This window comes from Dromaius novaehollandiae, chromosome 2 (genome assembly GCF_036370855.1).
Source record: "Dromaius novaehollandiae isolate bDroNov1 chromosome 2, bDroNov1.hap1, whole genome shotgun sequence".
NCBI lineage: Eukaryota > Metazoa > Chordata > Aves > Casuariiformes > Dromaiidae > Dromaius > Dromaius novaehollandiae.
In genome coordinates this window covers 19,296,311-19,314,225 of record NC_088099.1, presented here as the reverse complement: position 1 = coordinate 19,314,225, position 17,915 = coordinate 19,296,311, and the positions used below count along the sequence as shown (strand labels likewise).

Below are 17,915 nucleotides of genomic sequence, written 5' to 3'. Positions count from 1 at the left end.
AATGTTGAAATTGATGACAGGCGTTCCCTTGTGAGGCCTCTCTGAGTAATACCACTGTCTGACTCCCACAGCAGTCCATGAGAACATCTAAAAGCAGGACATGATGGTCTCATTTTGGCTTTCAAAGAGATGAGCCGGTCTGAGATAAACTAAAGACATTAAATTGTATCTAGACTGTATTCTTGTTGTACAGATGAGTAATTTGGGGGGGGATTTTTCTTTTGCATGCTTATGGTATGTTTTCATTAGATATAACAGTTACTGTACACAAACATGTTTCCATCTATATGGAAATGAAGGGCAATTTTTGGAGTTTTAAAAAGCTTCAGACTGAAGCTGTTCATTATAATAAAGTATTGTAGTAAGAGAGCAGATATGCAAATTTTTTAGATGGAGATTTACTATTAAAAAAATATCTTTCAGAAAATCGGCATAGTGGAAAACAAATAGCCCTTTTCATTTTGGGGAGGGTAGTGTGATTTGTCTAGATATTATCAGATATTTCCGAATGACACATATAGAACTGATGTACATGGAACAGTTGAAAATGGACTTTTTCATATATTTCAATGTAGATTATTTTTCAGTGATGTCTTTGGTTATAATTGCTCCATTTGGACGAACACTCAATACTTTGTTCCATCACATGTCTGAAACAGCCTTGATTTCTCCATTTCTAATATACACCTCTTTGCTTGCCAGTTATAGCAATTTTTCACTCTTGAATTATATCCTATTTTCCGAAGATCAAAGATTTGTGTCTGCAACTATCATTTGACACATCAGAGTTTTAGTAAATATTTGTATTTTTTTTGCAAAATTAGTATTTGGTGTTACACTGTTGTTTGCACAGTCCCCATCGTTTAGGCAGCTGTTGAGCATATGTTATTGCCCACCTTACTGTGGTATTGCTTGCACATGCAGAAAGCTGAGTCTGCTAAACCTCTAACAGTTTTTGCCAAGTAAAGCAAAAGCCCAGGAAAAAAAAGGGTTTTTTTTTTGTTCTACCGTGTAATTTAGTAGCGTGTTAGTACTATACTATGCCCCCCAACTTCTAATACTTAACATCATTTTATTTTCTGTACATTTTAATTTTGATCACATCTTTGTTAAACTTGTGAGGTTATTTAAAAAAAAATCCAAAGTATATTAGGCTAACCATTCATAGAGCCCACATTACCAAGCTTGCCTTAGCTTTACTGGGAGATAACATCAAGGATAATAAGGATGCTTGGGGTAAGACTCATCTCATTTAACTTCAGACAGCTGAGAGTTAAAAACCTTAATGCAAATGTGATGGACAGTATCGTTTCGCTATGTTTGTTCTCAGTTTGTATGTTAGGTTCCTTTATAAAGGGAGTGACTGAAGTAAGCGGACTTACCTGGCTCAGGCAGAGAGGGTTGGAGGCTGCAGGGTTTGGGGAAGAGCATTACAGTGTGGAACCAGGAGCTGAAGGACAGGAGCGCTGAAAGGTGCAGGGAGCAGACAGCCAGGTGTCGGTGGTGGTGGAAAGAAAATCATCCTGGGCTCCAGAAAGGACTGCAGAGTTTGTTGCAACTCAGAAAACTACTAAGGTAGCTGAAGCCAAGTCCTGGCGACAAGGACCTGCCTTGCCACAGACGCAGTGAGCAGGGGAGATTGGTTTATTTAATTTTTAATTTGACCTAGTCACTTTGAGTTAAGCATTTGAGTTTTTGATTTTAATAAAACCTAGGTGTTCTGAGTAGTGCCCTTATGGTTCTTGCAAAATTCTCTGTAAGAAGGTGGTCTTGGTATGTCCTTCTCAATATTAGTGCTTCATTTAGGGTCCCATCTCAGTGCCTGAGTCACCATAGGCTCCTTTTCTAGTCACAGAGCCACAGGCAGCTCCAAAGAGTGGTTCATCTGGCCTGTCTTGGACACTTCTTTTGAGAGGAGAGGAACTGCATTTTGGATGTGTCTGTTTCTGTTTCACTCCCTCTCTAAAAAGAGCCTTTAGGCAAGCCCTGTTGTTTCAGTCTGTGCTTCCCCAGGCATGCTCTCAAACCCAACAGGAAAGACTTCTATTGCAGTCATTTAAAATGCAGTGAATTACACTAAATTATTGTCTTCATCTAGGAACACAGACATAAAATGAATTATGAGCAGTGTGAACACAGTAGTACTTGAAAGTACAGTGTGAACTCCAATTCATATGGAAGTGACACTGCAAAAGAGGAAGATGCTTACAGGTGTTTCCTAATTGATAAAGACGGAGCAAAAGCAATATGATTCTGAATGGGCAATAGAAGCTGTGAAGTGCTCGCTGTTACCACAGGCTGACTTATTTGCTTACTAGATTCTATGTTTTCTAGAGCCTCAATAAGTTTGCAGCAGTCAGTAAAAATACTTCTGTTGACATTATTGATCTTTGTGTTAGACCCTGCTTTTTCTCCCTAACCAAGGGAGAAGTGCTTTTGCATTCTGAATGTTCTTTCTACCACTGCTCCTTGAGTATAATAAAATGGTGAATTGCTTTAAGTTTTCTGTATCAAAATGTTTTTTCTTGGCAAGCAGCTTCTTGCATTTGTTAAGAAAGTCCTGGGCTCTCTATTAACCATTGGCTTTCAGTTTTGTAGTTTAGTTCTGATTTTGCAAAATGACCCTTCCATTTTGCTTGATTAAAAAAAATTACAGCTATGTTATGCTGTTGCCATGCTCCTTCGGAATTTGTTATACTTATATTTTCAGGTGATTTAGATTCTGATTGCTTTCAATTGCAGTATTCCAAATCATAGTGTGATATTACTTCAGTTGTATATTCTTTTGGGAGAGGAGATGTGAGCAGAAGGGGTGGGATAGATTCATTTCTTTGTTATCAACTTCATACAGATGTAAATATTTTTTATCAACAGCATAAAGAATGTGAATTATGTAATGATATGATACGAAATTTGTATAAGGATGAGCTTTCAGTGGGCACAGCCTAACCGAACTCCAGTAAACCTCTTGTATAGCACTGCCAATTACTTGCTTTTGCTCATTATGTTAGAGACAAAACAATCTTAAAAATGCTTTAGATTCTCTGAGTTTAAATTACGTTGTTATGCTGAGTTCAAATTATGCTGAGTTTAAATTTGAAAGAAGAGAAGGTTTCAAGAGTAGGGCTTATTTTGAATACTGGAAATGTGATGGAAAATAAGTTTCTTGTATGCAGTAATGTCATGGTATTGCATATGGATGACTTGATACATTCCAAAAGTACAAACTAGCCCTGAGAGCCATTACTAAAATAGGAAATTTCTTTTTCGGCGTTTCACCAGCTAGAAAAGTGGCATCATGAAATATTACATTTTAAAGCCACAAGCTTCTGTATATAGGAGAACACAATCTTGACGTAGACGTGGTCTTTCCCATTTTAGCCATGTAATTCTGCAAGGTAGAGAGAACTACATTGTGATCGAGGAAGAAAAGAGAAAAGGAAGGCCAGCATTGCATAAGATGGAATAGGAGAACTTTTCCTCTGGTGGGATGTCTTGTCAGTGCATGAACTTGACAAAGAAAATAAGAAGTTAAAAGCCAAACTCAATATGAAGAAATCAGAAGTAACAAACAAATGCCTGTGAGGCTGTGACTAACACAGCCCTGAAGGTACTAGATGATAATGCAAAATTATAAGTACAAAATGGTCTGTAGGCACTGAAGCTAAATCAGAACTAAGGAAAGATATCTATTTCAGTCACACTAAATTGAAAGTCAACTTTACCTAAAAGCATAGAGTGTTGGTATGATTTCTTTTGACTATGGATTATCTTGTGCAATTGTTAGGAAAAATAGGAGCTGCCACGCACGTCTTTCTGCCATTTGAGGTAAACGTAAAAGTAGGCCATCAAGACAGGAGCGGCATATTGAACTATTTGTCCCATTGAAGAAACTGATTTACTTCTTCACAGAGTGTTATACTCTGATGTATTTGTGCTTACATTAGCTCCTGTCAGTGGAGTGTAACCTTTAGCTGTAGGTAGTTGTAAAGACATGTCACACTGTAGGTAGAAAACAGGAATTCATCTGGTCACAACTGACACTCTGTCACAGATGACATTGTGGGCCATACAGTCGTTCAAGTTCTTGGAGACAGAATGCAAAGAAAGTAACTGTGGAAATAGCTGTATCAAGTTGATTCTGCTCTAATCAAGATTTGTTTTGAAAAGCTGAAAATGGAAAGAAATTTGAGTGAAAAAGAGGAAAACAATTTGAGTGAAAAGTAAAAATTTGAGTGAAAAGAGGAAAACAATGGTGTTCACTTTTCTGAGGAAAGGAAGGATGAAGGAGCAGTGGTATAAAATTAATGGACTTTATTAAAGTATGCTTCACCCAGCTTGGGGAAGTGGTAGGTAGCTGTGCTTAGGAAGATAGTGTAAAGAATGAAGAAAAGCAGGATAGACAGCAGCTACTAAAAGGGACTACGCTGAGCACACAACAGGCAACTGATGTTACGTTGAGAAAAAATAACAGCACAGTAAGAGACCAGTAAGAATGCATCAGGGTTTTAAATTTTCAGAATGTCTTCAAAAAGGAGAAACAAAAATGCACAGCTAATGTATAAGCATTTAAGGATAAGCTCAGAAAGGCTAATATGGGGTAGCAAAGACAAGATTGAGGATGTTATCAAAATCAAAGAAACTGTAGGTCAGTTACTGAGAAGAGAGGGAAATGAGATACAAGAAAGCATAATTTATTTCTTTACAAAGTGAGGAAAAAGAATGACCTAGGAAGATAAAGACCAATCTGTTAACTTTGATATCCAGAGTGGTTCTAGAAGAAATTAATGGAATACAGTATACAAATATGCAGAAGATAAACATATTTGTACACTCAGTGTGGAAATACCCCAGTAACATGATAAAAATAATCAACTTGGGCTGGGCTAAATCAAATCATACTGGTATAATCTCTTCTTTTAACAGCATAGTTGATGCAGTAAGGAGAAAGCAATAGATGAGATCATGTCTTTTGTGAGGCTGTGGTATGGTTCTATGTGACATTCACATAGTGTGAGGAAAATGTGACAGAAGCTTCATGTAAACAATAAAGCAGATAACCTAGTTTTCATAAAACTGAGCTCAGAGAATAGTGACTACCTTTGGGCTTGGAGAACATCAAGTGGGCATATGCTTTTGGCCTCTTTCTATTCATTAATAACATAAAAAACTTGTGGTGGACACCCAGTTGAATTACAGGCACTTTGGAGAATAGCACCAGATTCACAATTGTGACATACTTGAGATTTTTTGGAATCACAAGATAAAATTCAGTAGGCATATGCAAAGCACTGCTGTCCTTAGGAAGAAGAAATGAGACATACCTGGCTGAGCAGTAGAACTGCAGGAAACGATTCTCTGCAAAGTGAAGATTGTTCTATTCTGTCCAGCTTTTCTCAGCTAAGACAAGACTTCCAAAGGAATAGTGTATGTATGCAGTTTGGGCAAAATGTTTCAAAAAAATCAGTGGCAAATTGCAGAGAGTCTAAATTTGGAAAACATGAGTGATTGAAAAAAGATTACAGGAACAAAGGCCAAGTTGACTTTGTTCTTTCATGCATTTCACACACTCTAAGAACTAAATTGAATTGACTTTCTCAGTTCACATCTGCTACTACTTGTGCTGTAAAAGTTGAGCTAACAGATCCCACCACTTCTTCTCCCCTACACAGTTCTTCCCTCATGATTATTAGTTGCTTAAAATAGGTATTATAAAACGAGCACAACCCCTCAAGAATGTGTGTGTGCAGAAGAATGAGAGTGTGTGTATGTTTGGGGTAGGGATGAAAGAGATAAATATCATCCTTTCTTTCCAGAAGAGGCTATGTCTCATGTCAGGTTGAAGGAAATTTGATCAATGACTTTGACATCTGGAGTGGGAAGCAGGCCTGTGGCACAGGTCAGATCAGACAGGCTGCTTGAACTGCACGTGTCTTGAGTTCTCCATGCATTTCCTATTTCCTGCTTCATCAAGGTATTCTGAAGGTATTTTAAAATCTCTGGAAAAAAAGAAACATCTTTTGTAAAGTGTAGCTCTGCTGCCTTCATGATTTCTTGTCATACAAGCATTACAATTAGCTTAGCTCAAACCCAGTAATTTTGGTAAGAAGACACACAGCTTTTGCTGGGGACAGCATGTTAATCAGAAACAGCAGAGATCATAATTATAAATAGCAATATTTAACAACACCCCAGGAAATTTCCAGTCTGGCTGTACTGCTAAATAATGTTTATCCTATAATCTCTTGTTAAAGAACTGCAAGTTTTAAGGATTTTTTTTTTTTTTAAGATTTCATGCCATGGAGCAGATTTTGATCAACATACCAAGGATAGTTTACCTCCCTGCCTGCTCAGATTCCCACTTGCTGCTGCCAGTTTTGGTAAAAAGAAGCTCCTGCAACCCTTGTCCAGAACTGCCTCAGGCAGGGGTACTGTGGTTTTCCGTGGCTTCTTTTGAGAGGGAACAGAGGAGCCTGTCTCATTTTTGCTGCATTTATGATAAGCTTGCATTGAACACACATGTAATTTGTTAGCCTCAATCAGGAAAAAGACCACTGTTTGAACTTTATCTGCCCACATGGTCATAAAGACGTGTGGCAACATCCCCTGTAAAAACAGTAGAAATAGGAAATGAGACTGGAGGCAGCATTTTACCCAGGAGATCTTCTTTGGCCTGTAGAAAATAGAACAAGGTTAATACTAACTGATGTTGTCATCGTCATCATCATCTCCTCCCCCTCGCCCCACACAGCTCAGAGCCCAGGGCTACAGTGTCTCTCATAATCTCCTTTCCTAATTGTACTTTGTATTCCAATAATCCCTTTTCCTTTTTTTAGCTGCTCGCATTCTAATACCTAGCCATTTTTTTCTCTTCCTGCTATACTACTGGTCACAAAGATCCAAGTCATCTGATAGAAGTAAAAGTACAGCTCTCACAGAAGTAACAAAAAGAAATTTGGCCCGTGCATGCAAGAAGCTGTGTCTGTAAGATGTTTAAATGAACTCTCCCTAACCAGCTTGCCCAGCTCTGGGGCTCAGTAGAGGATTTCTGTTGTGATGGGGGTGACTTGTTTTAGTGCCCAAGACTTGCTCAGTTGACCTTTTACATATTCAGCTTCAGTTTTGGCTTGGTCTAAAGTCACCACAGTTTTACTATCTTACTTAACCTGATGTTTTATATCATTTTTATCTTACAATGCAGATATTTATCTTGTAATAGGGATTTATAGCTTATGAGAAAGGTAGAAAAGTTAGTTAAAACAAGAAGTTTAAGAAAGTAAAAATAAATATTGCTGTCCCAGGCAGTTGGATTCAGCCTTGGCTTTACTGCCTAAACATTGAAAAAGGTGATTTGTGAGGTATTCTTTCTTTTGTCTGCCACCTACAGAAAGAATATATTCCTTACCTGATTAATTTTCTTTAATTTGGACAAAAAGACTAGCAGATACCCAGTTCTGTTACAAAACCAGAAGATCTATCAATAAGAAACAGAATTTTAATACTGGATGATGAAGAAAAATAGTTTGAAGCAGTATCATATTTATGTAATTTATTTTAACACTGTTTTGTCACTCATCGCTCACCAGCCAGACTCAGTGCCCTGAAATGCAAGTGTATTAATTTAAGTGGAATTGCTCTCATCTGTTAGATTTAATTAAATATATCAGTGATGTGGCAAAGTTAAAACAATAGAGATCCTAGAAGGATAATGGCATTGTAAAAAAAGTAAAAAGAAAAGTCAATGGAGAAGGCAGACAAGCATGGCTAAAGACCATTAAATTCAATCCTGCTTGGGAATCTGACCCTGATCCAGCAAAGTGCTTAATCTCATCTTTTAAGCATGAGTTCTTCCCTTCTCTAAGCATGCGTATTATCCACCTGAAGTTAAGGGTGAGCTTAAGCGCGTTCCAAGATTCTTACACAGAGCTCAGCATCTATCAGAACTGACCTGACTAGGGAAGCATCTTGCACCAAGACTTACGTATTGAATGGTATTTGTGTAGGCGTTCCTGTCGTGCAAGTTCAATGCAACCTAGGGTTTCCCAGGGTAGTCACAAAATTATTGTAATGTTTGGGTACAAAGGTCTATAAAATGCTTTTTCCTGTAAGGTGCAAGTCTTTTTGTAATTGCTGTACAGAAAAATGCAGTGGCAAAGAAGAACAGATTTAAAAAAATTGTATGTCTGATGTCAGGAGTTCTGCAGTTGAAAGGTTTTATTGATAAACTATTCCCTCCAATTGAGTAGACTCCAAAATCCGTAGGCAAAAGGAATTACTATTTTGTGTTACATTGATATAATGCCTTATGTAGATTCATATTTTCACATGAGAAGCTACTGCATAATACAGTATAAAACTTAAAATTTATTTCACTTTTATTGGAAGCATCTACTCTTTAAAACAGGTAATTCCTCTTCAATCAATTAGTATTGTTTGGTGGTTCAAGTGAGATATCATTATGAATAGTTTAAGGGCTTAAGTACTGATTTCGTCTTTGCAGGTAGCTAACTGCTACAGCCTTAGGAAAGTTACAGTGTTGCTTCATCCTGCTGAAGAATTTTGAGTGGTTAAAATGAACATATGAAATATTGCAGGTCTAAACTACTCTGCTGGTAATGTGCACTTGCTAGTCTTTCTGGAAAGCAAGGTCAAACCTCTGCTCCCTGGGTATACAAAAACCAGAAGACAGGTTTTTGCCTGAGTCTAGCTGGAATTTAGACAGGAGAAAGAGGAAAGGAGTTAAGAATAAATTGTGGTGTTCTGAATCGAGAGCAAGGAGCTCACAGGTTGATGCTGCGTGGCTGTGGTTTGTTAGGTCCTGTGGCTATAGTTTGTGTTGTGTTCCTGGCCAACCTTGTATTAGTGGAAGATGAGACTTCTTTTCTTTCCACAGTGCTTCCATGATGCCCATCCCGCTTGCATGTGCCTTCTAAACTAGGAATTAAGTGGCACCTGGTAAAGAAGGCAGCTTCTCACTTGGAAGATTTCCTTGTTGGGGGAAATTCTCTGCTGCCTGTCTTCCAGTGCCTTAAATCCGTTTTCCATTGTATGTAGTTTTTATACCTGAGAATTGATACTGTCATAATCTGCGTTGCTGGTAAGTCGCACATGATGAATATAAGCAATTAGTGAAACAAGAAACCCCCAGAAACAAGCTTTCACAGGATATTTATTACACTACAAGCTACTTCAGTTTCAGTGGAAGCCAACCATGTGTGTGAGAGAAGAAAGAGGTAGGCTGCTGTACTTGTATTTGGTCAAGAAGAATTAGATGGAGAAAGGAAGAAACGTTTGGTATAAGTTGCTGTGTATGTTGTTTGTGTAAATGGTAGGCACAAAAAGAAATTTGTGGTTTGCCAGTTTAATAGGATTTCACTCATGTAAAAATATGAAAACTACTGAAAACTAAAATTCGATAGCTACTCCAACATTTCTTAATCCATTTTTATATTCTGTGATCTTTTCAGCTGTGCAATGGTGGATCTGTGACTGATCTTGTGAAAGGATTTCTGAAGAGAGGTGAAAGGATGAATGAACTTATAATTGCTTACATTTTACATGAAGCTCTGATGGTAAGATAAATTCTCAAGGAAAGGACAGGCAATATTCAGATAATATTTTTTTCTTTGAATGAGTGAAGAGCAGTTCCACTATAAAGACAGTATCTTATATCTTAGTAGTGTTTAATGAAATCAAGGTAATGTGCAATTCATACAATGCTTTTTAAATGAGCAAGGTAAAGAACAGTTCATCCATTTGTTTCATTATTAAGAGAATGAAAATTGATTTCTGGCCATTGATTTATTTCCTCAGTAAATACAGTTCCACATTGGAATTGGCTTTCATTTTGAAATGTAGCAGAAATATACTCAAAATACTGTTCTATTTCTTATGTCAGAATCTAAGATATTTCTATAGCAAAATGGTCATCAGATCTAGTGAATTCAAACACTATTGTAAGAAAAATTGTCTTGGCTAATCAAGATGAAGTTCTTTATTTTTCATTGTATTTTAATTGGAATTTGACTTTCTCCAGTGGAATTATTGATAGGCCTTAGCACTTTTCTTGGACTATACTCTAAAGGTATAATATATAACACATTTATAGTGCTTTTCTTCTGCTGCTGTCATAAAAATTCTAGGTAATAGAAAGTGGGGCAATTAAAAAATACCTATTCCACATAAGTGGGCCAGGTGTTTTTCCAATAAGAATAAAATCTCTGTGGTTTTGGATAAAAAATTCTGTTTTAAGGTCTTTTTAAGATACTTTTGTGCTACCTTTCTTTTTCTGCAAAGGTAACATGAAGAACAGAGCTGTTAGTAGAAAGTTAATGTCTGTATCTCTCCTTCCAGGGCCTTCAGCATTTGCATGAAAACAAAACTATCCACCGTGATATTAAGGGAAATAATATCCTCTTGACCACTGAAGGAGGAGTCAAGCTTGTGGATTTTGGTATGTTTATTTTTTTATTTATTCAGTCAGCATTAGACCTCTGAGGCGTGGATAATAAAATAGAGGAAAGAAATTAGGAAAGTGGAGCTGTATTAGCTTTTTATTTAGATTTTGAATACTTCATTAAAAATAACTTGGATAACTGAAGGTACTTTTTAATTTGCGAGAAATAAATTATTTACAGTCTCAGAGTTTTTACAACTTTGTTTTTTCCAACCATTTTACTAATGGTGTTTAGATAGTGTGGCTAAGGAGTAGAAGTTATAATATGGTGTTAGTAACCGCCAAATGCTTCAGGGCAGACACTGTCAGTGGAGTGGCAAAATGAGGTAGTATGGTTCAGAATAAGGTTGGTGTTAAGAGTCTCCAGGACCCTGTGCTGGTTCTGTGAAATTAGGAGCTGGTAGGCGGAAGCTTTATATGGTATATGAGAGGAATTAGAACTTACTAGATATTATGAAGAATGGGACAGCACCATCTCAGTCGTAAATAGTTTATGAGAGATGCTACCTGAAGTTCAAGTCTGTTACGCCTAAAGTGATTCTTAAATGCTGTCATCTGGTTTCATCACCAGACAGGAAGAAGTGGTGAAACAGGTAAAATGGGTTGCCTTGAAAGTTTGCTGACTATTATTTTATTTAAGGGAATATTAAAATTTGCAATGCTTGTTATTATGAACTTTTTATTAGCACATTGTCTTCTAATCTTTAAGTACAATATATAGGTTGTTACTTTATAGAATAACAACCATTTGTAAATATGATGATTCCATTCAACATAAGGAAAATCTTCATTTTCTTTTACCCTCCTGTTTTGCTAATGATTTATTCAATTGATACATAACAATTGTTTGAACTAATCATTGGATTTTAACTCCCATTGGTATAGTGTCTTCCTGCCAGTAGACTGTATTTGTGCAGCTCTCATTACACGAAAAAATCACAGCTGTTAGGATTACTAATTCTTCTGAAGATTTATGTATTTATGTTCATTTTTTATCCTTAGATAAAATCTTCCATTGCAAAGCCATCACACTTTCTAAATTATTTGCCATACGCTTGCTAGTAGTCTCTGACAGTCTGGAAGTTTAGTGTGAGGCAAAAATCAATATTTTTGCCCGCAGGTTTTTAATGTGTTGTGGATACTAATTTTTTAAGGTGCTGAAGGCAATTAGAACTGTAGAGGATCAATGCTTCTGAAAATTAATTCACTTATGCAGATGTCAAAACATACTAGCTGTAGGGATGAGGACCTTAATTCTTTATTCCCTGGTTACTGCAATCTACTGCTAAGGCTATAATTGAAAAATAATCTTCAAATCTTGTGAGCAAAATTGTGGTGTCAAAGCATAGAACATGCACAAGAAAGAAACATGCATACACATTTATATGGGTTGAAAAAGGGCCTGTAACACTGGCAGTCCTTCCTCTCAAAGGAATGCAAGAAATGCACCCCTCCTTAGAGGTAGATTTTTCTCTTGCAATTTTTTTTTCAAACCCAATCTGAAATCAACAATGATTAGTTTTAAATTTAAAAAAAGTTATATAGTTTTCACAAAGCCAGCATGGAGGACGTACCATTCACCTTTCGGGCTGATGTTTAAGGTATTCAGCCAAGATCTGGGAGATTTTTCTCTTCTATTTAAGAGGATTTGAACCCGCACTAATTAGATTCCAAGAGTGTGCTTAAGCCAGGAATGTGAGTGGATCAAAATCTCTCAAGTTGACACTGTTACAGACAGCTGTACGTAAACATTTGTTGGATCAGGGATGGAAACCCATAACTACGCTTTTACTTAGTAAGCTGGAGAATCAACGAGCTACGGAAGGAGACAGACACACAGGCACAATCTCTCTCAGTAAATATTTAGTGGAAATAAATTTTTTTCTTTGGATTAAACAAATTATTACATGCACTAACCCTCTTTCCCCCAGAAAAACCTCAGGTAATCATACAGCTCTGTCTAGCATGCACGCAGCATTTCCATGGTAGTGTAGAGGGGAGCAGAGGCAGTAGATCAAGGACTCCTGCCCCTCCAGCATTAACCAGCAGACACACTTGACAGAGGACATGAGCCCTTCCTGAAGATGATGTTGGCTGAGCTCTCCTCTTACATGCTGGTTGATGATGGGATATTCTGCAGAACCCTTTGCTCTTTTCCTCCAATACTCTTTATGCTGGTTTTCCTTTAAACAGGTGTATAAAACCTGTATTTGAAAGATGGACCTGTGAAGTACCTTATGGAGTACAATACTAGAAAAGGGCATGTTCTCAGCCTGTATGTGTGGTGTGGTCATATAACTTGAACTTGTATCACTTTTTTTTTTTTTTTTTTAAAGTTCCATTAGGAGTTCCTAAGAGTCACAAATGAAAAACCTCTAGAGTGAGTTAAATATTCTTTGACAATGGTATCTCTTTCCTGTGTTCTTTTTGTACCCTTTGAACTTGGCCTGTATAATAGTGCATCACCACTCAGAGTCCTTTCTTTCTTGTGCAGCAGTACTGACTTTCCCAAACCTTCATTTTGTGCCACAATTTATACAAATTGTCTATGGTTGTTGCATCGTAGGCATTTATATGTATGCTGTGACCTTGGTTTCTGAACACCGTACAGTCTGTAATGGATGACCTTCACCACACTGTTAGGAGGAAGGAAATTACTGTAATTCCCAGTTAACAGCTGAGGATCTGAAACTTTGAGAGACTGAGTTGCTTGAGGTAATATGGAAAGTCTGTGGAAAAACTCTTCGAAAATCCAGGCTAACAGTCTGAACGGTTTGTTTGCCTTTCATGTAGGTATGGAAAGTTAATGAGATGAGAAAGTCTTTCAAAGAGTACCATGGCAGTGTCTCACCCAGGTTGCTTTAAAGAGTGAAATTCTTGCTCTTTCTTAAAATTCTGCTGCAATATTATTTAATCTGTATAGAATTTACCCCAGTAATATTCTTATAACTCTGAAACACCTCAATCCCCAAGTATATATTGATCAAATCAAGTGAATGAGCTTATAGTCTTTTCCACACCCATGCTTCTGAAACTAAATGGCTTATAGAGGAGTTGCCAGATAGAGCTATTATTTTAAACTGTCCATACTACAAGAAATTTGGAATAGAATTCCTAGAGAAGCTTCCTCTCCTCTTATGTCCATCCTGTATGATAGCTTAGATCAGCAAAGGTGAACAAAATCATTCTCTGACTACGAACAACGAGAAGTTACCAACAGAATCTTCTCTAAGCATATTTCATTACCCCTTTTTCAGTACCTGGATTCATTAGCCTCCTGTACTTAGAAGGTTAATGTATCTTGCAGAATTCATCTTTCCCTCTGTTATGGAAGGATGGCTAAAGAGAGTATAACTACCTGGAATACTTGTGGGAATTAGCTATTTAGCTGTTCTGATGGAAAATCTTTGGGGAAGATGCAAGTCTGAGAATTGCAACAATTATGCTCCAAGTTTCCCTTTGCCACAGCAACAGAAATAATAACTGTACTGTTTTCAAGTGCAATTGATACATTGCATGGTAGAATAGGGGCTCAATAGAAAAATATGCATTTACATTAAAATAAATGTCCTGCAGCACTTCAAAGAATGAAGGCTAGATAGCGTACTGTATAAAAAGAGTTGGAGACAAGCAAAGTACGAACAAAATTTTCTTTATAAATGTTTTTAATTACATTCACAGCTGTTCACTAGCTTTCTGGAAAGGAATGTTTTCATTCTCTTTTTTTTTAAAAAAGTTTTTTATATAGGTTCTTCAGATTTTGGGGTTTTTTTTGAGGAGGATTCTAATGTTAAAGAGAGATTTCAAAAGATATCTTGGCCACTAAAAATGCAGATTAGTATCTAATAAGATTTTCAAAAACTCCTAGCATGTAAATCCAAATGAATTAGATGCTGGAGACCTTTTGAAAATCCCATGAAAAGCAGTTTTTATCTTTCAGTGTCTGACGTTGTTTCATCAGTTAGAAAGTGGCCCGAAGTTATTTGCACACATAGCACCCCTCATTTGTAAATAGGCAGAGGTCAACTTTTGTGTTTGGAATGTAATAAGGTGATTATTTTGCTACAGAGAGAATGATGATGCTTCTGTTAAAGCTAGTTGAAATCATTTACTGTTAAAAGCCAAGGAAATCTTAACACTGACATTCCCAGACTGCCTTCTTGTTACTCAGAATTGTAATTTGGTAAAACATGGCAAATGTGAGAATCTCTCTTTTTGGTAGTACATTTCTATATTAACTCTCCTCTCACTTTAAAGTTTTTTTACAATTTTATCTAGGTAATAGTAAATAAAGGTAACAAGTTCATTTCATAATTCAGTTCGGTTCATAAATTGAATTTCTTGGGCTTTCCCCAGAAAGAGTGTGGAGTAATTGTGCCAACATTCTCTGTTGTGACTCTTTCTTACAGAAAGAACTAAGTACTTCTAAGTACTTATTTCTTAAAGATTACAAAATATTAATACTGCTTCAGCCCTATTAGTCATCAGTAAGAACTGATCAATATATGAACTTAGGCAAAAAGACTGCATAGGTGTTGTTATGTTTTGTTGCATGATACTTATGCTTATCTGTACAGAAGTACAGGCCAAACTATTTAAAATTTGGCCACTTAATTAAACAAGCTGAGTTTCTGAAGTGTTGATAAGCCAGCAGCTGCCATAATGACAAAGCAAGAATAGTAGTTACACTGTGCAGCATGTTCAAACTAATCGGTCCAGTCGCAAAATAATTAGCGGGTCCATGGTAAGACTCCATCTTAATACCTCCATCTGCTTAATTGCTTACTTCTCCTGGTTTACAGTCATGCAGGAAAAACATCTGAAATCCAGGGTAAGAGGTGAGGGAGGGAACCACAGCACTGGGCTTCATCCTTGCAGCATGACACCTGACTGGCTGTCAAGTTCCCCCACCGTGACACAATGCTGTGGCCTCTCCCTTCCATGACCATGCTTGATAGATGCAGTGGGCTGACTGATCACAGATCAGTCTGGTGAGCCTCGTGTGGCATGTGGCACTGCGGAGGGAGAGAAGGCTCATGGCACTGTACTGCGACTGCATGCATTATTGGTCTGGCTGCAGTGGATTGTGCATCTAGAGCCACCTTGTGCTCAGTGAATAGCTTGAGAAGTGAGTGATCCAAGTTTAGAACTGGGACATTTTGAGAAAGGACAGTTTGATCCCTTTCCTTGATAATGTATATCACAATTTCCAGCCTTGAATGTCCTGCTGACATTGAAGCGGAGCTCAGCATGACCTTGAATAATTTTACAAACTGCTGTAGATTACTTACTGTGGAGTAGTCAGAACATCCTATTGTGTCTCCTCCTTCTTGCCCTGCATTAGCTATAAATGTTGTCTGAATCATTCTGCAAAAATGAAACAATTAATTAAAAACATTTCATTTGAAAGTATTCAAAAATAAAATAATTTTCTTTCTGCCCTTAGCTTACTTTAAGCAATGAGTCATAGCAAGACTTATATTTGCCTTAGTCATTCTAGCATGCATCCATAATAAAGCTGTCTGCTTCAATGATTCAGATCAAGAACAGGCTAGCATTGTGTTGTCATTTCTGCATACCACATAGCATGACATTCACATGTTCCTTCTAAACAACTTTTGCTGGGGCTGTGACAGAAGCCAATAAAAGTAAAAACTTCAATGAAAAACTTCCTTCATGAGCAGCTTGTCAAACTGCTTTGAACCCAATCAAAGTAATAATTCCAAATTTCTCAAACGAGGGTTAGCAGGGATAAGATGGATTGCATTGACTTGAGCTGTGGAACATTTTCTTTGTTGAATGTTTAATTCTTTGTGGAAGGCTTAGTCCTTAAAAACTCATTTTATGGGCCATGCGTGAATGAAAACCTTTGTGCTGTCCAGAAACAGCAAGAAGAAATCATGTGACCAAAGGCTGTATCCAGGATAAGCTGTTCATTCTTTTTTTAAGCAATTTTTTCTACTAGTTCACATAAAGATGTCACTGATGGCTTAAACATTAAAGAAGTCTGATACAGAAAGCTGGTGTCCTATGCCAGAGACGCATGAAGCTAGAAAATAGCGTTCTTGGTCCAGAAAAGACTCCCTCGGGTCAAACAAGGCTCTCCCAAGGGTCAAACAATCATCTCTTCAGCCCTTTAGCAAGTCAGCTCAGACCAGTTTGCATGTAAGGGTGGCAAGAGGGCCTGGCTAGAAAGTATGCTACAGTACTGCTGTGTTCACTAGCATGTGATCTTGCAGGGGCTGTGAGCAGCTGGTACAAGGCAGGCAACCCTTTTAGGTAAGACAGCTCTGGAACTCATGGATTCACCTCTGACTTTTACCCCAAAGGATTTTCAGTCTGAACTGTGAACATCTTCTGTTACTCAGTTCTTGTGTGCAGAAATTAAGTGCAGGGATTGAAACAGAATTGCAAAGGATTGTCTAAAACAGACCTGTAACCACTAGTCCTTGGCGTAATTCAAGAACCTGTTTGGTAGAAGCATCTGTATGGCCATTTTTTGTAAACACTTTTAAATTCTCAAGTCTGTTCTGCATTGCTTTATTTCTGCTGCCTAAATGCTTCTCAGAGACTTAGAAGTTTTTTTGTTTACTCACCTCTCATTCTGGCCTATATGTTTTATGTTGTATTCATTCAATCCCATCTACTTCCCAGAACTTTTGGACTTTTCAAGGACCTTCATTTGCCCCAACCCTGCTTCATAGCATTTTAGAAAAAGAGCAGGTTATTGGAAAACCTCTGGTCTCACCTGCTGTACAGTACCACCTGTTCATTTTTACCTGGCTCGGTAAACGCAATGACTCAGTTTGCATTGAAGTATTTCAGTCCTTAGTTGTCTTAAATATTCTCTCCCATCAGCACAGATGCTGCCAGTATGCAGATAATCTTAGCAGGCAAACCATGCCACGTAACAAGGAGAAAATTCTCCGGGTTTCTTCCAGTCATACAAGGAAAAATTCCTTTGGAGGCTTAAAAAGTGGCAGTCAAATTGAGTCCAAGTATGCAAGGAAGGCAGCATCTAAAAAGGAGGACTTTCCTCACCAGCATACTGCACCAGATTGTGTGTAGCTGCACAAACCCCCAAGGCTTTGCAGAAGACTAGTTCTCCCTTCTGAATACATCTGGCCAATTGTGCATCAGGAAAATAAATGTTCTTGCCTCCCCTTCAGGAAACCAGCTGAAGTCCTGAAGCATGAGATTTGATTAGAATCACTGGCCTCATGCCAAATCAATCTGCTAGGAGCATGTGGAGGGCAGCCCATGGTATCCTGTTCTGCTGGGGCCAGCAGAGAAAGGGTGCAGAGGCATAGACTAAGGGAGCTAGAAGGCACGGCCACATCATCCTGCCCAATATCCTGTAATACAAAAGACCTCAGATTTCTTAAAGAAGCTGTATTGAAATTGTGCTTTTGAAGAGGATGGATGATACATCTCACAGATGTAGTAAAAGTTGTGCTTT

At 37.7% G+C, this 17,915-nt stretch overlaps 1 protein-coding gene across 8 annotated transcripts in view; it reads left to right on the top strand.

Moving 5' to 3' along the window:
* The window catches only part of MYO3A (myosin IIIA), a 127,465-nt gene that overhangs the window by 22,929 nt on the left and 86,621 nt on the right, over positions 1–17,915 (top strand). For all 8 annotated transcript variants that reach the window (XR_010387572.1, XM_064505900.1, XM_064505901.1 and 5 more), the window contains 2 exons: positions 9,468–9,572; positions 10,354–10,453. Coding sequence is in view for 7 of the 8 variants with exons in the window: in XM_064505900.1 (XP_064361970.1) it covers positions 9,468–9,572; positions 10,354–10,453 (205 nt within the window). In the remaining variant the exon portion in view is untranslated. The remainder of the gene's footprint in view (positions 1–9,467; positions 9,573–10,353; positions 10,454–17,915) is intronic.